General features: G+C 55.4%; 12 protein-coding genes across 12 annotated transcripts; 3 read left to right on the forward strand and 9 right to left on the reverse strand.

The window, feature by feature from the left end:
• Nucleotides 1–282: 282 nt before the first annotated feature.
• LTR77_004661 (uncharacterized protein) lies at nucleotides 283–916 on the reverse strand (the record flags this gene model as incomplete). The annotated part of the gene is made up of 3 exons (XM_064801914.1): nucleotides 283–705; nucleotides 759–815; nucleotides 872–916. 3 exons carry the CDS (start codon nucleotides 914–916, stop codon nucleotides 283–285), a joined length of 525 nt encoding a protein of 174 aa, XP_064659275.1.
• Nucleotides 917–1,721: 805 nt separating this feature from the next.
• On the reverse strand, nucleotides 1,722–2,585 carry LTR77_004662 (uncharacterized protein; the record flags this gene model as incomplete). The annotated part of the gene is made up of 1 exon (XM_064801915.1): nucleotides 1,722–2,585. One exon carries the CDS (start codon nucleotides 2,583–2,585, stop codon nucleotides 1,722–1,724), a length of 864 nt encoding a protein of 287 aa, XP_064659276.1.
• A 321-nt stretch (nucleotides 2,586–2,906) lies between these two features.
• Nucleotides 2,907–3,368, reverse strand: LTR77_004663 (uncharacterized protein; the record flags this gene model as incomplete). The annotated part of the gene is made up of 4 exons (XM_064801916.1): nucleotides 2,907–3,049; nucleotides 3,117–3,183; nucleotides 3,243–3,292; nucleotides 3,347–3,368. The coding sequence occupies 4 exons, from the start codon at nucleotides 3,366–3,368 to the stop codon at nucleotides 2,907–2,909; spliced, it is 282 nt and encodes a 93-aa protein (XP_064659277.1).
• A 906-nt stretch (nucleotides 3,369–4,274) lies between these two features.
• LTR77_004664 (uncharacterized protein) lies at nucleotides 4,275–6,333 on the reverse strand (the record flags this gene model as incomplete). Its single annotated transcript, XM_064801917.1, has 2 exons — nucleotides 4,275–6,274; nucleotides 6,318–6,333. The coding sequence occupies 2 exons, from the start codon at nucleotides 6,331–6,333 to the stop codon at nucleotides 4,275–4,277; spliced, it is 2,016 nt and encodes a 671-aa protein (XP_064659278.1).
• Nucleotides 6,334–6,616: 283 nt separating this feature from the next.
• On the forward strand, nucleotides 6,617–7,308 carry LTR77_004665 (uncharacterized protein; the record flags this gene model as incomplete). Its single annotated transcript, XM_064801918.1, has 2 exons — nucleotides 6,617–6,674; nucleotides 6,737–7,308. 2 exons carry the CDS (start codon nucleotides 6,617–6,619, stop codon nucleotides 7,306–7,308), a joined length of 630 nt encoding a protein of 209 aa, XP_064659279.1.
• A 142-nt stretch (nucleotides 7,309–7,450) lies between these two features.
• Nucleotides 7,451–8,942, reverse strand: LTR77_004666 (uncharacterized protein; the record flags this gene model as incomplete). Its single annotated transcript, XM_064801919.1, has 3 exons — nucleotides 7,451–7,531; nucleotides 7,592–8,781; nucleotides 8,849–8,942. 3 exons carry the CDS (start codon nucleotides 8,940–8,942, stop codon nucleotides 7,451–7,453), a joined length of 1,365 nt encoding a protein of 454 aa, XP_064659280.1.
• A 761-nt stretch (nucleotides 8,943–9,703) lies between these two features.
• NAM7 (ATP-dependent RNA helicase) lies at nucleotides 9,704–13,102 on the reverse strand (the record flags this gene model as incomplete). Its single annotated transcript, XM_064801920.1, has 1 exon — nucleotides 9,704–13,102. The coding sequence occupies one exon, from the start codon at nucleotides 13,100–13,102 to the stop codon at nucleotides 9,704–9,706; it is 3,399 nt and encodes a 1,132-aa protein (XP_064659281.1).
• Nucleotides 13,103–13,448: 346 nt separating this feature from the next.
• IMP4 (snoRNA-binding rRNA-processing protein imp4) lies at nucleotides 13,449–14,336 on the forward strand (the record flags this gene model as incomplete). Its single annotated transcript, XM_064801921.1, has 1 exon — nucleotides 13,449–14,336. The coding sequence occupies one exon, from the start codon at nucleotides 13,449–13,451 to the stop codon at nucleotides 14,334–14,336; it is 888 nt and encodes a 295-aa protein (XP_064659282.1).
• A 612-nt stretch (nucleotides 14,337–14,948) lies between these two features.
• Nucleotides 14,949–15,848, reverse strand: LTR77_004669 (uncharacterized protein; the record flags this gene model as incomplete). Its single annotated transcript, XM_064801922.1, has 1 exon — nucleotides 14,949–15,848. One exon carries the CDS (start codon nucleotides 15,846–15,848, stop codon nucleotides 14,949–14,951), a length of 900 nt encoding a protein of 299 aa, XP_064659283.1.
• Nucleotides 15,849–16,340: 492 nt separating this feature from the next.
• LTR77_004670 (uncharacterized protein) lies at nucleotides 16,341–21,668 on the reverse strand (the record flags this gene model as incomplete). Its single annotated transcript, XM_064801923.1, has 4 exons — nucleotides 16,341–19,169; nucleotides 19,222–20,019; nucleotides 20,073–21,311; nucleotides 21,363–21,668. The coding sequence occupies 4 exons, from the start codon at nucleotides 21,666–21,668 to the stop codon at nucleotides 16,341–16,343; spliced, it is 5,172 nt and encodes a 1,723-aa protein (XP_064659284.1).
• A 407-nt stretch (nucleotides 21,669–22,075) lies between these two features.
• Nucleotides 22,076–22,446, reverse strand: LTR77_004671 (uncharacterized protein; the record flags this gene model as incomplete). Its single annotated transcript, XM_064801924.1, has 2 exons — nucleotides 22,076–22,301; nucleotides 22,358–22,446. The coding sequence occupies 2 exons, from the start codon at nucleotides 22,444–22,446 to the stop codon at nucleotides 22,076–22,078; spliced, it is 315 nt and encodes a 104-aa protein (XP_064659285.1).
• A 1,123-nt stretch (nucleotides 22,447–23,569) lies between these two features.
• Nucleotides 23,570–24,526, forward strand: LTR77_004672 (uncharacterized protein; the record flags this gene model as incomplete). Its single annotated transcript, XM_064801925.1, has 2 exons — nucleotides 23,570–23,813; nucleotides 23,982–24,526. The coding sequence occupies 2 exons, from the start codon at nucleotides 23,570–23,572 to the stop codon at nucleotides 24,524–24,526; spliced, it is 789 nt and encodes a 262-aa protein (XP_064659286.1).
• Between the last annotated feature and the right edge of the window lie 86 nt (nucleotides 24,527–24,612).

Below are 24,612 nucleotides of genomic sequence, written 5' to 3' on the forward strand. Positions count from 1 at the left end.
CCATAACACTAACCATAACAATAAACAAAACCCTAAATTTCTATAGATAGGACGCTTCTTTCTTAATACTTAGATTTTAAAGCGAAGTAAAAGCATTATAGTCTTTTCTAGCCTATACCGAGGTAAACAATAACTAGAAGCGAGGTAGTGTAACGTAGAAGAGTAGTGTATCGTTATTATCGTATTGTTCTACCCGAGCCGTCGCCTTCTTTAGGAGGATCCATCGAACGCTATCATCTAGACTGCCTCAAGTCGCTCCACCCGCGGGCAGGCACATGCCATCTACGGGTTCTGCTTCTGGATGTCCGACTCAGCACCCCTCTGCAACGTCTTGCCCTGATCATGCTGTGCCTCCGCCCTGGCCTGCGCGTCCTTGTCTCCGGTGGCACCCGCGACCATGCCGCCAACAGTACCCTGCACGCGGTCGCCTACGCCCTTGCCCAAGTCACTCAGCTGTCCCTGCGCCTCTTGAGCCTGGCCTTCAGCATTCTGCTGCTGTCCCTCCTTCTTCATCCCTTCGGCGCCGATCAGGTTGCCGACGGTCTCCTTGCCCGAGCCAACGGTCTGGTTCCAGCTCCCAGCTTGACGGTTCTGGTCGTTGGCTGCGACGCCAGAGGAGGAAACGGACATGCCGCCGATAGTGCCGCCGGTGTGAGAAAGGGTGTCTTTGGCGTCGGCTTCGGCCTTGCGGTCTTCGGCTTGGGACTGCGGATGGTCAGTGGTGGTGGTACGACTGAGGGTTGAGGCAGAACGCATACCTTGTCAGCCTGATTGCCCGTCGCGGAGCCGAGCATGCTCTGGGCTGCGCCCTTGGCCTGTATGAGAGTCAGCATCTGTCGCAAGAAGTTTGCTTGTGCCTGTTCGCACTCACGCTGTCGACGTAGCTTTGCAGCGTGGAAGTCTCCTTGTCGCTCATCTTTGCTGAGATTGTTGGTTGTGTGGTGGTGGATGTGGATTGGGTGAGTGCAGTTGTGTTTGGTCGTATGGTTGAAGAAAGAAAGAAGTCTTGTAGAACTCGTAGACAAGGCGGCGCGTTGAGTTGCCCCACCAGCCCACTTCAGTTTCTGAGACACTGATCATGTGACATACGTCATACCTCACGAAAACGGCCGCAATCGCGTGACCTCCTCACGCGAAGCGATTCCCACTGGCTTTCGGCGTGGGTGAATGACACGGTGGTTGCTGGGACGCGTACTGACACTGTGGACGAGAGGCTGGCCATACCGCTTCCTAGATTGATGCTTCGCTGTCTGTTCTCGAGCGCTAAGGCGTGTGTACGGCATCCACTTCGGAAGCCGTTCTAAGTGACGAGAGGCAGTCCTCACGCAAGTCCAGCGATCATCCTTGTATGCACGTACTGAACCGATCAATCTCATCCTTCACAGGATCAAAGCACCGGCTGCCAGTTCCCCATGCACGCTTCCTCTCGCCAGAAATCTCAAGATCCTCCATTAGCCTTCTTGAATACTAGGAGTCTCCTTGCCTTGAAGGAGAGGTGACTGGAGAAGTGATGATAGTTCAAACATAGGACTGGTCGTCTACTCGGAGAAGCTCTTGTCAATCGTACAGCAGCTGCGAACTAATACATATCAGCGGTGCAGCCCACGCAGATCGTTGCTGATACTCATACTTGCACGCCGCTGAGCTCTGATGGCATATCTGTCGTTGTTCACCACGTCCATACCGCTTCAGGTATGAGCCTGGATCAATCTCCCACGGCCTCACTTCTTCTCACCCTCCGTGCTCTCACCACCGCTCGACTCCGACTTGACCTCCTTGCTGTACACTTCCTCGCCCATCTTCCGAATCTCCTTCGCCCTGTCTTGTACCAAGCTCCGGATCTTCTCAATGTTGTCGGGTCTCAGGCCAGTGTTGATGATGTCCTGCACTTGCTTCCATGTCTCGTCCACTTGCTGCTTAGCCTTCGGTCCGTACTTCTCTCCAAGTTGCTTCAGCTGATCCGTTGAGCCGCCGAGCTTCTGCTTGAGCTCTGGGTGGTTGTTGAGGATGTCTTCTGCAGCGTCACCGCCGAGGCTGAAGAGGCGCTCGAGGTGCTTCGACAAGACGCTCCAAACCTGGCCGGCAGCCTCCAAGTTCATCCCTTGCTTCGATACATCCCTGAGTTCACCATATGCCTCACTGACAATCTTGTCGACCTCATCACCATGCTTTTGCTTGACCGATTCGAGATCTTTGAAGGCGGCATCGACGTACTGTCTTGCTCCGGGGATGAACGAGGCGTACTTCTGCGCGGCCTCTTTGAGTGTTTGCAGCGCTTGATTTGCATCGGGTGTCTGCTCCTCAAATTTGACCTTGAGCGAGTCGGTGGCGGAGTCGGCGTAGCTCTTGTACTGCTGTGCTGCTTGGATCGTGCTCTTTGCTCCGGAGAAGTGGTAATAGCTGTACATGATCGCTGTTGCAGTGAACCCTCCGACGACGCCGCCAGCAAGACCGCCAATGCCGCCCGGTGATTGTGTAGCAGCACCCCCAGCATCTTGAGAGGCGAATCGGACGTTGCGGCTGACCACACCGCTGCGGGGGCGAAGAGCACGTTGCCCTTGGGCGAGAATCCTCATGCGGAACATACTGGGTGCTGGCGGGGCGGCGGTTGTTACGTGGGACGGTGGGTAGACTTCCTGGTGGTAGTGGAAATGTATCGGGCAGGAGAGTTAGGCGGAATGGAGAGGGGCGGTGCGTCAGTGAAGAAGCCCAGGCCTGGGAAGCTGGGAAGGGCAGCAACAAAGCGATGGACAATGACGTTCGAAGCGATCATAGGTGTTAAGCTTTGTGGGGTAGTCAGGAACGCGCTCTACGGGACGAGCCGCGAGCATGTGAAAGTGAAAGTGAATTTGTCTTTCGGTTTTCTTCACAACTACATCTCCCCATTCCTGGTCCATCATGACTGCTCACTTCCCAATAGCACCATCGGAGAACTTAGCGCCACTCGTGTCATGAATCGCGTTTGGCACGACCTTCTCGACCTTTTCAGGGAGCCCCTCCTGAAGAGTCTGGGGTACCTTGGAGTCACCCGTGGCGTGGCTGACCTTGCCTGTGTACGAATATGTGGTTAGCCTGGCTGCCATCATTGGACCGCATACTGTATGGTGGCGATGTACCTGTCTGAGGATTGGCTCCGGTGTCGTGGGCTGCATCAGGCACCTTGTGCTCGACTGATTCGGGCACCTTCATTCAGACGTCAGTAGCAATTCGAAGGACTCATCTGGTGGTAGTGCTCGACGGACCTTCTCCTGGACACCTTGGGGTAGCTTGGAGTTGACAGCGTGGCTGGCACCTAGGGACAGTCAGCGTATGTTCGAGCGGAAGTTATCCCGGGCATGAAGCCTACCTTGTCCCTTTTCGTTCTGCATGATCGCGGTGCTGGTTTGCTCTCTGCTCAGGTGCTCTGTAGAATGCAATTGTTGTTGAAGAGATACGACTCAAGAATGTTTAACGACTGTCTTGTTATATAGGTGTTCCTCCATCGCACACAGCCAGGCTTGATGTGTCGATGACGCTCACTTCGAGCGTCTTGCGACTGCGCCTTCGCTGTATGCAGCGTACATCTTGCGAAATCAACACATATCGCTCGATTTATCGGCCGCAACAACGCCTGTCGCCTGGATAGCATCGCCATGGCATGATGTTGGTGGCGAGCAGTTGATCGTGCTTTGAATCGGATGAACCTGCGACCCGACAGCTTCCGCACCATCGCTGCGGAACAGGAATACCATTGAGATCCGTTCCCAGGGCTCAACTGCAAGATAGATGTAGTTTTCATTAATCTATGCTCTGCATCTCTAGCATTACGGAAGCATTCAATTCTGGGCAGCTCGGAGTGATTGCGGCGACTACCTTCCCAATTGCATTACACTCATCTCGGTTGGTATAAACTCATTTCGTCAGAACACTGCTTCGAGGTCAGGCTGTATGCCAGGCCCCCCGACGGCCCCGTAAATTCCTCATTCTCGACTTCAGTCGCCGCCGAGATCATTATCAATGTTGTGGTCACTCTCAATTCGATCCAGCCTCCAAGAGATGTGGTCGTTGCTCATGGTCTCGTCAAACAGATGGCCGCTGTTTCTGCCAGCTTGCTTCCTGATCGTCTCTTCGCAGCATTTCTGTCATCCCGGTCAATCTTGATGAGGTCTCCACGAGCAAGTATGGGCAAGGACCGTCCATCCAATGCCACTTTTCGACGTCCGACATTGCAACGCTTTCTCGTCTTCAACGACCCATTCCCAACGGTTTCCGCTGGCTCCTTCATGGTGAAGAGCTCAGCCCATGATCGTCTGCCAGCCCATCTCATGCACAACTTCCAACCAGTGCGCACTCTGATCGCCATTATCCAGCCTCTGCCATACCTCTTTGATGATGTCCACCATCTGAAGTAACGGACGTTGAGGATACTTCCTCGACAGTACGAGCATTCTCGCCTCGACGAGATAGCGTGACTGTATGATCTCGTTGTGTTGCGCTGATATGGTATCACTCGGTGTCAAGCTAGAGTCTGGAAAGCGTAGCTGGCTCCCGGAGATGATAAGCAGGAGCGGCATGAGTCGACAGCCGCCCGATGTGATTGGGATTGGTTTTATGAGGTTCAAAATGTGCACTGCCATGGCAACTCGCCATACCTCATGGGTGTCAGCATATGCAGACTGGGACTCTTGTGCCATGGCGCCGAGTGGATCGAAAATGCTGGCGTCGGCACCAAGTCTAGCCTCCAACAGGTTCGGGAAGAGAGTATAGATCTCGAGAAGACCAGCGAACCGATAGGCGTCCGCGAGAGCAACCAAATCAGCCTTTGGTGTCTTGAGATCGTTATAGTCAGATATCTCATCATCCGCAGGCAGCTCGATGTCAATTAAGAAGCACTCAAGAGCATTAGCCCACTGGCCTTCGGAAGTAGATGAACTCGGACTTGCGGTGGCGGGGGACCGTAATGCTGAACCACGACCTCGTCGCCTTCGCATTACCCGCCCAATTTCTGCCACGGCAAAATGGACTTCCGCGACCACTCCAGTCCAAGGATGGACCTGCGCTGGCGATGCCACATCCGGCCTCTCCGGAGTCGGCAGAAGAAGCCTGCCTGATAAGGGTGCCAATGGGACCGGGTCGATGAAGCTCGCCAGCATCTCCCAGTACATCAACGCATGCTCGAAGAAGCCATCATGGATACCAGCTTGCCCCGCCGTGCCCTCCGGTCTGCTCTGGACTCCTTGCAAGCGGCGCTGCATAAGATCTCTTGCAATCAGCAGATATTGCATTCCAAGGTTCGAAGCTTGGTGCCATGCTGACGATAGGCCGAGCAGCAGTAATGTCAAGAGGATCGTGTCACTAGAGACCTTGCCAATCCGGAAAGACTGCAGATCTCGCTGTAGGTATTTCCAGGCTTGAGATCGCTTCTCCAGCCCGAGAGGAGCCAGATATGGATAGTAGTTGGCCAGGTGCCCGATTGCGGTGCTCTGGATGGTGAGATATAAGGCAGCCGAGTTCGTCCAGGTCTGCTCAACAACGCTGCGGAAAGGGTTTGCGGCCGAGTCAAAGCACGCGAAAGTAGAGCATACGTTTTCGAAGTAGTAGTCGACGAATGACTCGTCTGTGAGTCCAATGACTTGGCCGGGCCGTGATAGACGATAGTACGTCTGTAGCAGGCTGCTCTTACTACCAGGTAACGTCGATTCTGCCCGGTGGAGGGTCTCAGCTGGTCTTGCATCCTGCACATCATCCGCTGTCTGGTCTTCGTGATAGTCCCGGTCATGAGGATAAGGCATCGGAAGAGTGTCGTTACGGAAACCGTTGCGTGCACCATGCATGTTCGCATTTCCCATCGAGGCGTCATCTCCAAGGTGTGAGCCGTAGGTCATCATCTCTTGATTTGAGTACTGCATATCCAGCTCCAGAAGTAGGCTATCAGAAAGACCCAAGTCTTCGTAGCTGCACCCGTCCAGGTCAGGCCATAGCGGGTCTACAGTCATGTCACCGACAGCGTCGCTCGACCGTAGCCCACCGCCCGATCCTTGTGAGGCCATTTGGTCTGGCGCTGGGGACGTCTGGAACGTTGCATTGAGTCCTTGGCCCGTAGATGAAGGTTGTGGTCCTGAAGCACTACCTGGTGCAGAAGCACTTCCGGTCCGGCGTCGTTTGCGTAATGACCCATCACCGGCAAACTCATGCTTGCTGGACCATCTGAGTTCTTTGGCATATACACACTCCAGTGAGAACGTCTGACAAGCAGTGCATTTTGGCTTCGCCTCGTCGCATTTGATCTGATCGCCTACTTAGTGATTGCCTTTCTCGAGCTCACCGAGACCTCTTACATGTCTGGCTTTGCATCTTTGGCAGCCCGAACGAGATCTAGACGAGTTTAGATTGCGCTTCATGGGGGTTGCATGCTACAAGATGGTCCACTAAGGCGTCAGCACAAGATGATGTCGTCCACGGGGCCGCTGCTGAAGGTCGGGAAGAACTCGGAAGGATTTTCGAGCAGACGTCGATGGCAGCTCACTTCGCCGAGCCATGCCTATTCGAGATTGCGCGTCCGCCGTCCAACTAATCAAGGTATATCGTGTCCACAGCTTACTCCTACACACTGGAAGCACGACTTGATTTGTCGTACATGGCGAGGCCTACGTATACCAAGACACGCCTTGGAGTCACCAAAGCAAGCCACGGCCGTTTGTCATTGTCGACGTGATTGATAATGTAGCACACCAAGGAGCAAGATAAAAGCCAGCAGAATCGTCCATTTCAATACATTCCCAACACAACAACACCCAACCAATCTTCGACAGTCTCAGCTTCCAGTACTCTTCAACCAACAAGCCCGCCAAGCAGATTACCGAGCTCATGGCCTTCCAAGCATCAAGCACAGCAGACTTCGAATCATCCTTCCCAGCCCCAAAAGCATCGTGGTCAGACACCGAGGCCGCGAACAGCACCTACCTCTTCCACGGCGTCGACGACACACCAGGGAAGAAAGCATTCTTCATCCACCTCGAAGCCAAGCCGGGCAAGGAGGAGCAAGTGGCCAGCTTCCTACGCGATATCAACGACGGCGTCAACCAGGAGCCGGGGACTGGGCCGTGGTTTGGGAATCGATTCTCCAAATCCACGTTCTGTATCTTTGAAGCGTTTCCGGACGCTGAGGCTCGCCATGCTCACGTCGTCGGTCCGGGAGGGCAGAACTTCCTGAGGCTGGATTACTTGAGGGATGCGCTGGCTTCGCCGGCTCAGATCTACATGCTTGATGTATTGCATGGCAAGTTTGGAACGATGTTTGGCGAGAAGATTGCTCCTGTGTCGTCGTGATGGGAGTCGAGAAAGTAGTAGAAACTGATAGATGATGGGCAATGAATGCAAGTTGGATTTGAATCCGCAGCCACAGCTCAGTGCTGCAGTTCCGTCTCTCTTTCGATGGTTGGCTGTTCTCACATAACCGCTGCTGGGTCACTTATATACCGATGCCGTTCGACGTTGCCACATCTGGATCTGGGTAGTAAAAAGATGCAATGGCTATCACCACGTACACAATCTAGAAAGTCTGTCAGCTTGCCATTGTCTGGACGGAGGGCATCAAAGAATCGTAACGTACCACCAACAGCGCTCCCTCCAACCAGTTTGACTCCTGGTCACGGAGGAAGTTGCCGACCACGAGTATGGACAGTACCAATAACCCGATCATGAAGATCTCGAAGTTAAGATCCATCGGCTTGCCAATCAGCCAGCCCACGATCACCACCAGGGGTGCGTTGAAGAGAGCTGTCTGGATTGAAGGGCCAAGACAATGGTAGAGAGCAACGTTCATGACGCCATCCCAGGCTTCGTCGATGGCTGTCAAATGTTCCGCAGCTTTCTCAACCAGCGGAAGTAGGATAAGACCAAGGAACTGGTCGGGCACTCCAGCTTCGACAACGTCCTCGATCTGGTCCACCAGAATGATAAGCAGGAGGACAACGAGGGCGATGGCAATAGTGATGGCCAGCAGACACTCCGTCATTGTGAGCTTCTGCTTCTTCATGTCTTCTTCGTGGTCCAGATCTCCGTGTTCGTCGGCTTCAATCACTTCATCGAAGATGGAGTGTGCGCTTGTACAGCAGTAGACGAGGTAGAGAAAAAATGCGACGATCAGCACAATCGAAGTCATCTGACTGATCCTAAGGATGTCATGTTGTAGCTTGCCAGAGGTAAGCTTGTCAGAGGCTGCCTGCACCGTCTCGGACTTGAGAGCCGAGTAGAAAGCACTTGGAATGAGCAGGCCAAAGGCAGCAACGAGCAGAAGACCATTGCCGACCTCGGAAACGATGGCGTGAAACTTCTGGTTGGACTTGTGCTGTCTGATGCCGCCCATGAAAAAGCACAGGCCTAGGCATAAGAGCAGGTTCGTGAGAATGGATCCAAGAATTGCCGCTTGAATGATCGGAATCATGTTCCCTTCGTCCCCATTGCCCTCTTCTTCTTTGTGCTTTACGATGAGGACCACAAACAGTACAATCTCCACGATGGACCCAAAGGTCGTCTCAATCAAGATGCCGGCGACCTTGGGGAGCTTGCGCGCGAATTCCTGGCCGGCAAAGCCGAGAAGATTGGCTGCGGGTACCATTGCGATGTAGCTGGCGACAAAGATCCCGATGTGGGCGTTGGTGGCGAAGTACAAAATGACGGCCACGAGAGCCGCAGGCCATAGGACGTTGACATATTTCGAGACATTGCTAGAAGACCTCCAGCAAACGGCGAAGAAGTGTCGTGGGTGGAAGCCAGAGCGGCCGCTCTCTCCTTCGTGGGCTTGAGAACACAGTCAGCGGAGTGCCTTTTAGAAGGTCGTTATTGCAGCCTTGCTATCTCTGCGTACCTATGCCATCGGTGAGAGTGTGAGTGCCATGATGTTGTAAGAGCGGCGAAGATTCACCCGCTTGATGCGAGTTGCTGCCATGATGAGACACCATTGTCGGCAACGATGCTTCTGTTACAACACAGCAACGACGTGCAATACGCTTCGGAGCTTGATGGCAGATCGTAGGGAACAAACAGAACCTGGAAGGAAGAGGAGTTGCAAAGTTGGAGTCGTGGTCTGGACTTGTCGGTGGCTTTAAACTTCCATGGCGCCCAGACCCGACCACTTTCCAATGTGAGCAGGATTTTGCTACACATCGCGAAGTACGGTTGGAGGCGACGACGCACAGTCACTGATGGGGACGGAGGAGGCGGGCGAGCGAGAATTGGTAGATAGAGGGATATAGTTAAAGGGATGTGGTCTGCATTGCGAGCTACAACTACCTCCTACCATCTATACGAACAGCATGCACAGCACGATCTCCCGAGCAGTGGACCAGTCTGCGCGATACTAGCAACGTCATGCTCCGCCGCCGCAGGCTTCCAACATCATGACACGATTGGGAGCATGATGTGGTCGATCGATGCGTCTCCCGGTGTCAGGGCGTAGTTGGCAATCGTCTAATGCTGTCGGCATGCCTCCTTATCGGACGGAGTCCTTGATGCGAGCTCGAACGTTCCGTTGCGGCGGTGTTGCTTCTCATCATCCAGCCGTGGCGCACCATGTTTTGGATCAGTGATGAAGAGTCGTGTTCGACAGATGCGAGCCATGGCGGGCTGCTTCCACTAAGGCGCGCTTTCATTGTTTCCCCGTTTCCCCGTCGATGGTGGTGAATCACAGGCGCTGCCTGGAACAACGTTGCCTCCCTCAGTCCTACCCACCCGTACCTACGTTCGCACCTCCTCGATATCCACCCACCTGACTTGCAAAGCTCGTTGAGATGCTCCTCGCATCCTCATCGTCGCCCAGTGTAGTCCTGTTGACCGGACCTCTGCCTGCACCGATCGGCGGTTGCTGCACGCTTTGCTGCTGCGCCTCAACGTACCTGCGGAGCTTGTCGCTTTGACTCAGGCTGGCCTGTTTGTTGAGATCGTTGATCGAGAGGCCGGCAAGGCTGACGCCGCCCTGGCCCGGGATGCCGTTGCGAGTCGTGGAGGTGAGATCGGTGACCTCGGAGGCTGCAACGCTCTCGCCGGCGACAGATTGAGGGCCTGGCGCCGGGGCACGAGGAGCGGATCCGCCGCGAGCATTAGGAGGCAGAGTTGGCCAGGTGTCCTGGAAGCTCTGGAACATTGGTGGGTACGCCGGCTGCTGGGCTGGGGCGAGCGGAGCGCCGCCGCCACCTCCAAGTGTAGAGGAGTGAATTGAACTGACGTCGTCGGGAATGTAGCCCGCAACGCTTTGGCCTTCACCATTTCTGCTTCCACCGTTCATGCCTCGTGGTGGTCCAGCCGCCATCTGTCCGCCGGCGGCGTTGTTCATGCCCATTTGGAAGCGCTGTGGGCCGCGATAAGCGACCTTCGGACGGCCGAACTGCAGCAAGCTGGTTTGCAGGTTCGTCAATGGTCCTTCGACCAAGCAGCCGCGCTCCTTGAAGTGCAGCAGCAGAAAGTGCCACAACGGATGCTTCGCCAGGACTTTGGGGTTCCCAAGAATGACCAGCCCATAGCGAGCACGAGTAAGAGCCACGTTGAGACGGCGCGGGTCTGACAAGAAACCGATGCCTTGGTGCTCGTTTGAACGGACACAGGACAGCACGATAAAGTCCTTCTCACGACCCTGGAAAGCGTCCACGCTGGCCACTTCGATCTCGCGGTACAGATCTTTCTTAAAGCTGCCCGAATTGGCCATGTTCTGTACGACATAACTGCGTTGGCCCTCGTACGGAGTGATGATACCAATCTCGCCGGGCTGGACACCAGCTTTGAAGAAGCGTGTGACAATCTTCTCCACGTTGCCGGCCTCCGTGCGATTGAGGTAGGACGTTCCGCTGGCGCTGATCTCTTCGTTGCCGAGATTCGACCAAAACATCATCGGACGCTCTCCACCTGGACCACCTCCACCAGCGGGCCATGGGAAGTCGACTTCACGACGGATGCGCTGTTGCATCGTTACGCCGTTCTGTAGCGAGCCTTCGTAGAACATGTTGGATGGGAACTCGGACAGGGCCGGGTGCATGCGATATTGGACTTGCAGGCGTACTGGTACCACGCCGAGGATGACGAGGCGCTCGAAGAGGGACTGATTGAGCCCAGCCTTCGCAGCGCGCTTGGACATGACGACGGGCCCGAGCTGCTGGTGATCTCCGACCAAAACAACTTGCTTGCAGCCTAGTACAAGCGGGATCAAGCACTCTGGCTCGGCCGACTGTGTGCTCTCGTCGATCAGCACAGTCCTGAATTTCAGCTTCGCCAATCTCGGATCTCCAGCGCCAACACAGGTCGTGCAGATGACATCCGCATTCGTCAGGATCTCGCGTTCGGCCGCACGTGTCAGAGTCTTGAACTTCTTCTCGTCCTGGCTCGACAGCTCGCCCAACTCTGCCTTCAGTTGCATCAGCTTCGCAAGTTCCGGGTTGGTGTCGTTCATGCCAACTTGACGATGGAGACTGAGAAAGCCGACTGAGCTTTCAACATCCTCCCGAGACTTGGCTGTCACACGCACGACTTTGAGCTTGGTCAAGTGGATGCGCTCGCAAAGCTGATCGACCGCAACGTTGGAAGGGGCGCAAACCAAGACCTGGCCCTGGTTCATTTTAGCGAGGTGGTGGATGATCGTAGCTGAGGTGACCGTCTTTCCGGTCCCGGGTGGACCCTGGATGAGCGAGAGCGGCTTCTGAAGGACAGACTTGACAGCATTGATCTGCGAGCCGTTGAGCTCGGGCAAGCCTGGCACCGAAAACTTTCGAGGCAGCTGGGTCTTCATGGGAGCAGCAGCGACTTCGTGGCCCAACAGGCGATGGAAGATGTAACCGGAGACAGACATCTCATCGAGCGCGAAAGTCTTCATGGCAAACTGCATGCGATCGAAGCTGGTAGCCTTCCAAACATAGTCGGCCGTGAAGTTGTGGGTGCACTCGGTGGGTACGCTGCCGCCGCCCTTTCCTCCTTCTCCACTGGTTCCTCGTCCGCGCAGTTCAAGCGTAACCTCGTCGCTTTGGTTGTTCGGGATCTTGATGACGTAACCCACGCCGTCCCAATGTGGTCGAAGTTCGCCGACGTAGCGCAGGCGCATCTCGTCTCCGACTGCAAGCTTGACGTCGCCAAGTTCGAGTTTTGGCAATGTGAAGGAAGCAAGGTGCTTGTTGTTCAAGCCAAAGTCCCAGCGAACGATGAGATTGTCCTGTGATTGCGCTTCCTTGAGCTTGCGATCGTAGTCGGCCTCAATCTTGACGAGCGGTCCGAAGACATTCTGGTACTGGTAGGCGTCATCGTAGCGGAGTAAGACCGGGTTTGGATCGTCGTCCAGTGTGCCAGCACTTAAGCCCTTCTCGAGATCCTGGATGGTGGCGCTGCTGTTGTCCTTCCACATCTCTTCCAGCTTTGCAAGAACCTGCGGGCTGAGGTGACGCGCGCGCATTTGCTCTTGATCTGTTGGACTATTGACGAGCCACGGCAAGAACGAGCGATCGGTGATGAGTGGTTCCCATTTTGAGGTGTCCCAGTTCATGTCCTTGCCACTGCCACCCATGCTCGCACAAGGCTGCCTGCACAGCAGCACGACCACCGTATCCGACTTGGCAGGGATGAAACCGAGCAGGAAGACGTTCTTCGTGCCACAGTTGTAGCATTCCAGCGTGGTGTCGCCGAGGGGAGAGGCAGGGTGTAGCTGGACCTCCTTGTGCCGTGCGCGTACGAGATGGTTGATGATGTGGCTGGTGCTGGTGTTGCCTCGTGCGGAGCAGAACCATTTCGAGCAAGCCAGACACTTGACCACGGAGCCCTCGTTGTGGATGCCGCAGTAGGCACAGGCGTGCGCTGGCAGCTCGATGTCCTCCTCTTGCCCGGCGTTGTCGCCCTTGCCCGCCTGCGCACCGTTGACAGCATGCGAGGCCACGCTCTCTACATCGTCGTCGTCGTAGGCCTCGGTCTCGTCATCGTCACCCACTCTCCTCCTGCGCGGGCCACCGTTCAGGTTGCCACGGCCATATTCGCTGTCCAGCGCACTTTCGCCGGCGTCCAGCGTGCTGAGGTCGTCGCCCTCGTTATTGATGGCGGATGCAGAGTCGCCGACGAGGTGATTGCCGACGTTGGTAAAGGTTCCTTCCATCATCTTGGCGGAGTATGAGTGTGTTCGTCCGCCGCTCCGGCCAGCCTGGTTGATGGCAGTGCTGCTTGAGCCGGGTGGGCGAGTTGGTGGGCGGCCAGAGGCCTCCGATGTTGCTGATTCCTCGCGACACCCGGTCCCGAGAGTCCAGCCAGGTGTGAGTATCGTTGTCAAGGTCACTGACCTGCGCGTGTGGTGAAGCACGAGAGAATGGAAGTCGCAGCGAGAAGCGTCGGCCTTCAGGCTGCCCTTCCGCGAAGTCTTGGCAATATCAAATGGCCCGTGCGGCCGGAATTTCTCTGCTCTCCAACGACACACTCCACCTCCCAGAACATACACCATCACGTGCAAGATGTTGCGGCGACAGGCGAGACAGCGGCGCGACTACATCTACCGGCGTGCGCTCACCCTCCGTGACGCTGAGACTGCAGAGAAGCGGTCCAAACTGAAGCAGTCGCTCGCCACCGGCAAACCTCTGGACCCCAGCATCGCCAACGACAAGCAGCTGCGCAAAGACTATGCTTACGACGAGAGCCGAGCCGACCGGACGACCGAGGAAGAACTGGACCTGGATGATGAGTACAGCTACCTGTCAGGAGTCGTGGACCCGCGGGTGCTGGTGACGACTTCACGAGACCCGAGCTCGAGGTTGGGCAGTTTCGCGAAAGAAATCAGATTGCTACTTCCCACGTCCATCAGACTGAATCGAGGCAATCTCATTCTACCAAACTTGGTTTCGAGCGCAAAGTCTTCCGGCCTTTCCGACGTCATCCTCGTGCATGAGCATAGAGGCACCCCAACAGCGCTCACGGTATCGCACTTCCCACACGGACCTACGGCGAGCTTCTCCTTGCACAACGTGGTGCTTCGGCATGACATTCCCAACGCCTCTCGTGGCACGGTATCAGAGTCTTATCCTCACCTGGTCTTCGAAGGCTTCACTACACCTCTCGGTCGCCGTGTCGTGAAGATTCTGCAGCACCTGTTCCCTCCACGCGAAGGTGGCACGAAGCTTGGCAGCCGCATCGTCACATTCAAGAACATCGAAGACGCCATCGAGGTACGGCACCACGTCTTCGTCAAGACCGGGTACGAGAGCGTAGAGCTGGCGGAGGTGGGCCCCAGGATGACCATGCGGCTGTTTGAGATTCGACAAGGCACGGCGGAGAACAAGGATGGAGATGTCGAATGGAGTCTCAATCAGTATACCAGGACCAGCCGCAAGAAGGATTATCTGTGAAGCTTGAAAGCTTTCATCACGTCCAGCAGGAAAGGATTGAATTGGCCGCACTGTGTACACTCAACAGCCCGCGACTCTTGCGAATATGACGAGCACCCACAGCGGACTCTCTTGCTAGATTGTCCGGCCACCAACACCGAGCGCCAGAAGCGTGATCTCGCCCAACCGAGGGAATTGAGGGCCACCTTCTCCTTCCTGAGTGGCTCTCGGGATGGCACAGTGCGGTGCTTCATTATTACGTGCGACACGCTGTGCCCAAGGCACGACATTTCCAACGAGAACTCTGCCGCAGGCCGCTGGTACCAGCCCTCTTGGGATGCCATGGCGTCCGCCGAAGCCCCAGACCCGAACACAGATGGAGCGCAAAGCGCTGTTGTTTGAGGACGTCAATTGGGATTATCCGAAGACCACGACGCAGTCGAGCGTGGACATGTTTCAGCTTCTTTGTGACGTATGGCTACATAGAACGTAGCGACGCAACGAACGAGAGACACTGCTTGTTTATGTGCAGACTTCGCCAAATTGAGTTCCTCTCGAATGCGGCAAGCATAGATTTCTCCGGCGACCAGCGTCAGAAGCGCCCCTAACAACAGACTCTTGTACAGATTACCGCTATTCTGCGGAACCGAACGCTGAGACCTTCCAAGCGAGTGTGACCGTTATTGCCACCAGAGCCACGCCGATAGTGAAGTTCCTCACCGCGCCCAGCATCCATGCCCGTGTCTCCCTGTCAACTCTATCGTGGAAGCCAGCAGCAAGGTTAACATGGGGAAATGGCTCCGCTGGCACATCCTTTCCCAAAAAGCTACAAAGCGGCTCCCAGCCTTCTTCGACGCTCCACTCCAACAACCTGCCTTCCTCTCTGACCAAACCCTTCACCATGGCGCAATGCTCCCGATAAACCCATTTTCCGTTGCCCATGATCCCCAAGTCGAGACTCTGTCCCATGCACCGGAACAACCCTGGGAACACAATGCGCTGGCCAGTCGTCCAGGCCCAGAAAAAGTCCTTTTGGAACCACGACGCAAGATACAGCACCCAGCTGTGCTCGGTGGCGACAATGTTCTTCTCTATCGAGGCATGCCAGCTTTCGAGATTAGAGCGCTTGTTGATGATCACTTTGGCCTCAGGGTAGGCCTTGATGATCTCGGCGGCGAATGCGGAAGCAGGAACGTCGCAGACGGCCACAGCGTGTCCAAGAAGAGCGTCGAACTCCGCTGCCGTGATTTCGCAGTCTCCACCGCTGTCTGCAGTGCCGAGAAACTTCCTTCGTGCGAGTTTGGCCCAGCCGCGCATGTTATGGGCCTCCTCGAAGAAGACGTCCCAGCCATGGTATGTATGTTCGTAGCCCAGTTTGAGTAGAGCGTGTTGAAGGGATTCGGTCGCTGATCGTGGTGGCCCAACGCAGATGACTTGCATTGGCCGGTCTTTGGGCCGGACTCGCGGTCTGGGCGGTTGGTAGTAGACGTAGTCTTCGAGAAAGAGCCAGAGGCGAGTGTTGTATAACGCCATGTGGGTTGGGTTGGATACGTGGTCGGACCGTGTTGGAAGCTACGGGACTGTCAAGGTGCTTTGCACAACTGTGGATTCTCACGATGCGAACGGCATGCTGGAAGTGGCGGCATGTTGTCTGTTAAGTGATTGCGGGCGTTGCGGCTGAGATGCCTCTGCTGCTGCTGCTGCTGCTGCTGCTGCTGAGCGAGAACGAGAGCGACTGGAGGGCCCAAGGATGCACATCGTCGACTAGGAAGTAACAGCCGCGCTTCAGCCTTCGCTTTCTTGCCTCAATGAACGTCGTTATACGACGCCTTACCCCAATGTCGTCCGAGTACTGAAGGGCCATAGGGACCTGCCCATCTCAAGCCTTCGTGCTGACAATGGCTAGGAGGTTGTGGCGGTTGCGGTCTTAATGTGCTTTCAAGAAGGCGATAGGAACATAAACGACAATACGACATTACGGTGGTTATACTGAAAAGCCTAACAATCCAACACTGCATGAATCCGTCATCCCCAGACCACACGACTGCGTGTGCTGCTTTCCGCGCTGCCAGGCTGAGCCTTCGGACTGTTCGCGCCCAAGTCTCCTGCCGCCCACCCTTCCCCCGAGTCCGCTTTACTGCCACTGCTCGACGGCAACGACTCCTTGCTCGACCGCCGCCCCCTGCCGGCCACTCCATTCTTGATCGAAACATCGTAAAGGCTGTCACTCGTCATTCTCTTCATCCCTCGGTCGGTACGATATCCGCCCAAGCTGCCATCCGCCCGGTGTTGCCCATGGATTGTCCTGAAACCGTCAGCCTGCGACCCAGGGCTGCGGACGTTGGGATACGGGCTGTTCGGGCTCCGAGGAGACATTGCAGGACTGCCAAATGTCCCTGTTGATGCCACTGGCGGGCTACCAACAGGGCTTCCCACTGGGCTGCCCACGAGCTTTCGTTCGGGTACTACTGTGCCATTGAGTGGGCCCTGGTTCCCGTTCTGTGAGCCAGACGCACCAGCAGTTCGTGGGAAATAGTCTCCAGGCGTGTTTGCATTGGGCTCCAATGGCGTGGATGCCGAGCGATTCGCAGGACCCATGTTCTTGGTTCTGGTCGCAGCCGCTTGCACAGACGCCATCGTGTCTTCTAGCTGTCGAACACTGTCTTGCAGGGCCTGGTTCTCTTCCTGCAGAGCCTTTCTCTCCTGCCGTTCCTTCTCCGAAGTCTCAATTGCTGCCTTTGCGTAGTTGCTGGCAGAGGCCAGCTCTTTCGCGAGGTTCGCGAGCTGATCTTGCAACACACTGATTTGACGCTGCAACTCATCTCGCTGCTGCTTCTCAGACTCAGAACGATTGATCGCAGCCTGCTTTTCCTCCTCGACCATCACCAGCGCGGCTCGCTTTTCTTCTTCCAAGAGAGCATATCCTTGGTGCTTCCTCAGCCCGGCGTTGGTCTGTTTTTCTTCCTCCAGCTCCTCCTTGAAACGTGAGATTGTGTCATTAGCAAGCTCAGTCTGCCCTTTGGATGCTTCTAGCTGTCGCCAGAGCTCATCCCGCTCCGTTTGCATTGCTTTCACCAGCTGCGCCCGAGATTCGTAAGTCCTGCCCTTCAAGGCAGTGTCATCCATGAGCCGCTTCTGCTCATGCTGCTGGGACTCAATCTGCTTGTTTGCAATGTCCACCTCGTCTCTCGCCTCCGACACCATGGCGTTCAGGCGTTCAATCTCCAACTCCCGGCCTTTCAATTCGCCGATGGTGTCCGCGAGGTCCCTTTTCGCAGTCTTGAGCTCTGAGAAGCCATTCTGCCGGTAGTCTTCAATCGTCGCAGTCATCTTGTCAGCCAGAACGTGAGCGCACTCCGGATGTAGCCCTTCGGCAGCGACGTGAACCGCCAATCCGCGCTGAGGACTTCGGTACGTAACATCCGCGCCGTGGCTCAACAACACCTCGATGCAGGATTTGTCGCCTCGCAGTGCCGCCATGATCAAAGGAGTATCTCCTGCCAAATCTCGGGCGTTGATGTCGGCTCCCTTTTGTACCAGGACCGCGACGCACTCGGAAGTCATGTGCTTCGCTGCATTGATTAAAGGTGTGGACTGGTCCTCGCCACCGGTCACGTCAACCTTGATGCCGGGTGCCTTGAGAAGCAGATCCAGTATCTCGGACTGCGGTCTTTGAGTCGCTGCTGTGATTGGGTTCATCAGTGTGCCGCCTCCGAGATTAGGGTCAACGCCATGGTCCAACAGAAGCTCCACCACGCGTACCCTGTTGTTCTCACACGCAACCTGCAATGCGGTTCCGGAGAAGAAGCCAAGTTCATCGTTGTCCGGGACCTTTCTGTTGGGAAGAGCGCCGTGCTTGAGCAGTTCTTCCACAACCTCCGTAAAGCCCTCGCGGCTACTGAGCACAAGTGCGTAGTCTTGATCGCCGTCGACTTCGACATTTTTGTCAAGTAAAGCCTTCACCAAAGCTACGTTGCCTGTACTGGCAGCTGCGTTCAGTGCGTTGGAGTACTCGGTGGCGGACCGTACATCCGAAGAGTCTGTGGGTAGTGATTCCGGCTTTGCAGCTGAAGCATTTGGGTTCGCACCACAAGTACCGAGCAGCCAAGCGACCGTACTGTCCTTCTTCAACACCGTGGCTTGGTACAGAGAGAAGTCACAGACATCTTGCGCAACAGACTGATCGGTGAAGTTCCAGATCTTCTCAAGTACGTCAATCCGCTCTTGTTGGGCAGTAGCGGCCATCCAGAAAGCATCGTTGAGCCGGACGTCTCTCTTGTTGCCATGGGCTGTACCTTTGGCCGCGAATTCCAATAGTTCGTTCGCACAGCTCCAATGTTTCTCCGAAGCAGCTTTGACAATCGCACGCTCAAGGGTGTTGAACGTGTACACGTGAGGGAAGCGGAGAAGGGTCTTCAAATTCTCCAGGCGGCCATTGTAGGACGCGGCGACCAGTGCGGAGTCCAGGAGCTTGATGTTCTGCAGCCACTTGCTCTTCCCGGTCTCCAGAATGTCCCGGAAAAGAGTGGGTTCCGACATACGTGCGGCAAGCTCCAGTGGTGCAACACACTTGGTGTAGTCGAGATCGAAGCGAACATCCTGATCCATGATGAGCTTCACAGCGTCTACCGTTCCGGACAGGATGGCAGCGTTGATGACAGGGCCAAGCTCGTCACTTGATGCGTTGACGCTGGCATTCCTCCCAAGGAGCAGTCTGATGACAGAGCAGTTGCCGTGTTTCGCAGCAAGGTGGAGGGCGGTACCTGCTTCACCTTCTCCCGCTTCAATGTCAGCACCAGCACGTTCCAAGGTATCAACTACCTGTGTCCGGTTGTTCAGCGCAGCGACGTGCATCTGCAGAACAGTTAGCAGACAATCCTGTTCGATCGCGTAGGCTTTTACGTACTGCTGTCAAACCCTTGTCACTGGTCCAAGCCAGGGACGATGGGCCGTTCCAGTCCACGATGAAGCTGACGAGCTCTGTCGCACCGATGCCAGCAGCGATGTGGAGCGCCGACATGCCCTTGGTATTGAGTCCTTTTAATGATGCGGTGTCCACCGCCTGGAAGTCCTTCAACCAGGCATTTCGTAGCCACGATGTTTGGCCCCAGAAGTCCGGGTCGTCTTCGTGGAGTAACTGCGCGACGTCGGGAAAGCCTTCGCCCAGATGCCGGAAGAGGTATTTTACAGGATAAGAGCAACTCAAGGTCGAGACTTGCGAAGCATAAGTTTGGTTGCCGTCAGCTTCCTCGTCGTCAGCTGTCAGATCGAGAACTTTGGCATCCTCGTCGATGCGCGCGGTGACTGTCTTGGATGGAGACCGCATAAGCCCTGCAGCGACCTCTGCCAGTCGTCCTTTTGGCTTTCTGGTTCGGTACAGTGTTTTAATGTACTCGAAGCATCGCACGGCAACAACACCATGATGATACCTCTTGGATGAGCTCGAACAATCAGACTGCGGGTAAAAGATCGTACGCAGTCGTTCCTCGAACGTGGAGTCGGCCCATACGACCTTTCCCTTCTTGTCTGCTTCTCCCATGACAACAAGCGGTGCACATTTGCGTATCAGCTCAGCAAGCCGTTGATGATCATCGATCTTTGTGAGAACGGCCAGGTCGGCCAAAGTCGGTGGCTCATAGGCGATGGTGAGAGCTTGCATGAGGTCCTCCACGTCGTCTTTGGCATCCTGGGATTGGTGCAGAGTCTGCATACGGTCAGTGAGAGTTCGTTTGTTATGCATCTCATGTAAAAACCAACCGCTTCCCACGCATTATCCACAAGTTGGGGCAGCTTCATCGTCTGACGGGATCGCAACCATCTTGTAAGGGTAGATCCACTGCTGGCAGGCATCGCTTGGAGCAAGATGCAGAGAATGTCAATCCACTTGTCTTCCTCGCCTTGGCTCTCAATCGAATGGCGGACGGTATATGCGAGATCTGGGCTGTAGTTCTTGTTCGACTGTAGCTGCAAGACTGCCTCCTTCGCATGTCTTTGGCGGGCATCCTTGAGCTTGGCACCGTATTCACGGTCGTTGTCGAGATCAATGACTGCAATGCTGCTCGAGGTCAAGTATCGACGGAGGGAAGTGTCGTTGCGGCTCGTAATTAGCCACTTTGCCTTGCGAGCAGCGAGCGGTTGTTTCTCGGTGGATACCGCATGCTCATTCAGTCTCGAGAAGAAGGCATTCGTGGACCCACCAGGCTCAAGGAGGTGGGTATTATTGACTGCCAGAAATATGGTATTGACAGCTGGATCGTCGATCATGTCTTGAAGACATTTCCAGAGATTGTCAACGGTCGTGGTGGCTTTGGCTCCCGACGCTTCTAGCCCGTTGTCTTCAAGCTCATGCTGGCGAGGAGTTGTGCTGGGTGCGAAGTATCGAGCAGGCACATGAGCCAGGCTTTCTCCGGCTGGAGTATTGAGTAGTTGCGTAATGAGGCTTTTCAATACGCCCTCAGAGGTACAATAACCGGAAGCCGGCTCACAGAGAAAGAAGGCCAGAAAGTTCCCGCTTTGGCCCACGGTACCGTCACTGCCGTTGTGGTCTCCGAGATGCGAGTGGGTTATTCCTTGGATGGCCGCGAGTGTTGCATTCGTCTTGCCCACACCGGCACCTCCACGGAGTAATAGATGAGACGGACCGCCTCCATCGCCGCTGCCAGTCAACCACTTTTGGTAGACACTCTCTGCAGTCAGCCAGCTATTGATCGTCCGCCCTCCCACCTGGGTACGAAACTTAGTGAGCATCTCAATACCCTCGCCAGCGAGTGACTGTCGGACGAGGTGGATGATTTTTGGTGACAAGTTCTGACCGGAAGACAAAGCTCGCTTCCTGGCGGTGATTTTTGCAGTTCCCACCATTCTCTCAAGTGCTCGTTTGATCGGACCGAACTTCAAGTCCTGGATGCTGTCGAACTTGATCAGATTCGTGTGGTTATCAGCCATGCTGATCTCTTGCGATCCTTTGAGGACAGCAGACTCCTTGTCTACGAAATGCTGCACAACGTGTCAGTGAGTCCACGCCGTCTTTAATGCGGCCGTACTGACTGTGCCAGTATTGGAGAGCATGCTGCCAAAGTTTACGAGCGCACGTGCGCTTGCTTTCACAGCAGCGTTTCCTTTCAGGATGCCTGGGAAGCTTCCAGCGATCTTCTCGGAGTACGAGATGCTTGTGGGTACCTGTTCCCAAACGCAGGTAATGTCGGTCGGAGGCGAGAGCTTCAGGGTAACGTCGATGAAGTCGTCGGTGACCTCGTCCAAAACGTCGTTCGTCTCGCTTTTCATGAACGACAGAAGTGCCTCGTATGCCTCATTGCCGAAGACGGAGCTGTAGAGTAAGGCAATCTTTGCCATGTCGGACCCGCGGAAGGGCGCGCCGAAGAAGATACAGCCGACCGTACAGTTGATGATTGGTTGAAGTTCTCGATGCGGCCTTGCGATGCAGAAAGCCTGAGCTCATTAGCACATGTATACGTCCCCGCAATGCCGCCGTACCTTTGCAATGACAACTCCACCCATACTGTGGCCAAGAAGTATGAGTGGCCGAGTGCTTTCGGTTGCTCCCTGCGAATGGTCAGTATGACTTCAGCAAAACTCGATTCTGCAGCACGTGCACACACCTTTCGTTTCGCCTGCAAATCTTCCAACAACCAACCGCAAATACTCTTCATGGTTGCTCTGACCTTGTACCGCCCTTGCCATGCTGAAGCGTACTGGTAGACCTACAAGCGAGGAGGTCAGAAGTGGTCTTGGGCACGGTGTCATTCCGCTAATTGATGGTGTACCATGATGCGACTCTTTGGGAAGACAGATGCCAGTCCATCTGGATCTCGGAGCCAGTTGAAGCCGCCATTCTTTTGCGGAGCACGAGGAGGTGCACCTTCGGCCTCGAGCGCATCTGTTGCAGAGCTGGAGTGTGGTTTCTTGTCCGTATTGCGCGTCCAGCATTCCACAGGATCCGTTCCCAAGCCTGGAACCGCAAGTATACTGAGGAGATTAGCTCATTGCAGTATTAATGTTCACGGACGGTGGGAAAAGCTCACTCAACATCAGGGTACTCGTGCTGATGGAAGATTGTGATGCCCTGGCCAGGCGTTCGACGAATCTTTTTCTCTTCATATTCCACGGACATGATGGCGGTCGTGGGACTTTTGGCCCACTTGGTAGATCTGATGAAGTTTGAGCTGTTGGCATGTAGATGGACGAACAGACCGACCAGCGCAAGTCCAAGTCTCTGAGGACGGTCAAATCAGCACACCGAGGAAGTTGGGGACAGCCACAACGTAGCCTCGTCTGTTGCTCTCCCTAGTCGTCAGCACGCTTTAGGCGTAGTCAGAGAGCAGAACCGTTGATAGTCACTGCAGCCGCACTTAATGAGCAATCTCTTGGATGCAGCTCACCCGCTCTAAGCAGCTTCGTCCAGCTGGATGGCCAGTCCGAGACGATGGCCTGGAGATCGGCATCGAGGAGGACCATGTCAAACGAGGCTCGCCAGGCACGCTCTGGATTGTGTCTGTCAAAGTCCATTTCCGCTCATGCGCATCCAGGACCCGCAGGACCAGAACGCACGCAGCCTCGCATCCCGAGCGCGATCGGCGCACAGCATGACACGTGCTCGCCAGCCACGGCTCGAAAGGGAACACAGCTACTCAGCTCCATCGAGCGAAAAGCCATGCTCGCTTGGAGTCGTCCAGCCTTGCAGCACCCAGGTCCAGAAGCTCGTCGGTTAGTGCTGTACCCGCCGTGCGCAGCCTCGTCAGTCCCAGCAGACACCCGTCACGAGGCTGCGAGCATCGTGGACGACTTAGGGCTGTTTCCTGAATGGGGTTCTGGTCCAGATCTCGCTCGAGGAGCACAGGGAGGACGTGTTGGTTGAATTACAGTAGCCTCCTGATCGACAACCGAGCCGTCTCCCGCCCGTTGATCGAGCTTGATGCGGGAGGCTAAAATGGCGTTGCAGTAGCGTACCGGGGGAGTGAAGAGTCTCGCCGCAGCCTCGTTGCCTTCTTTTCATGCATCCTGCAGGTGCTCGGGAACTGAGGCATTTGAACCGAACGAGCCAGATGATGGACGTGTCACACCCCTCGCCCAGATGCATCGGGACAATCTCGCGCCATTACCAAGCGGGCGTCAGGGGAAGCTAGCCCTGCCGCAGTTTGTGCAAAGTGCGAATTGTCGGCTGTGGCAGGTCGACTAGTGAGCAGTATGTATGCCTTGAGCGATGGAGGGCTTCAAGCACAACTCCCAAGACCGGCATGGCGACCGGATCAACAGCCGCCCCAGGACCCATCGACGCTGGAGTCCTACCCGCCGCACATCGTTTGTGGGGGACTGGAAAAGACAAAGGCGGTTTCGTGCTGGTACTGCCTTCGAAACACCTGGAGTCCTTTCTGGAGTCGGATCTGTGCACAAAGCGAATCAACAACATCTCATCTTACCTCTGGGCAGTAGGCCGTCCACATCTACCGCGATCGCTGAGCACTCAAGGTGTGCTCGAACGTAAGATCGTACCGACAAACGATGCTTCGCTTCATCTCGTATGGACACCTGGACGGATCTACGTCAAAGCACTGCCAGACTACATATGTTCAACGCACTTCTACGAACACCACCTCCGTCCATCACCCCATTATCGTCAAGCACTTGGCCTTCTGTACTCGTACATAGCGCTGGTACCAACTCTTTTGGACTTCAAACTTGCCAAAGACGCCGGCCTGTTTCGCGAAGACTACGAATGGACTGACTGGCAAACCCTGGTCAGCAACACCTTGGAAGATTACCCGGGCGACACCATTCACAACCACATCCCACCCCGCTACAAATACGGAGAGTTGCGACTTGGACGACTGAACAAGATCTATCGTCTGATCCGCGGCGAATGGTTGTATGGTTACTCAAGTCTCTTTGGCGCTCAGACCTACGGAGGCTTCATATCAGAGCACACTGTCGCCATCACAACCACGACCGTCTACCTTGTCGTCGTCTTGTCGGCCATGCAACTGGGAATGGCAACGTCAGCGAACGCGTTGATCGGTGACTCGACCTTCCGAAGGGCATGCTACGGCTTCGCGATCTTCGCCATCCTCTCGCCCGTCATAACAGCCGGGCTGGTGGTGATAGTTGCTTGCTTCCTGTTCTTTGTCAATTGGTTCCGAACGAGACGTCATGGCCAGCAGGTCAACAAGGCAAGAGCGGCTCCAGCCAGCCCGTAGCGTAGTTGCATCTGTTGTTAGAATGAGGCCGACGATGGGGTAGGACAGGAAGACATAGTATGGACAGAAATGTTAATCAATCAATT

The sequence above is a fragment of the Saxophila tyrrhenica genome (assembly GCF_035928015.1).
Source record: "Saxophila tyrrhenica strain CCFEE 5935 chromosome Unknown scaffold_7, whole genome shotgun sequence".
In the NCBI taxonomy this organism is placed as follows: Eukaryota; Fungi; Ascomycota; class Dothideomycetes; order Mycosphaerellales; family Extremaceae; genus Saxophila; species Saxophila tyrrhenica.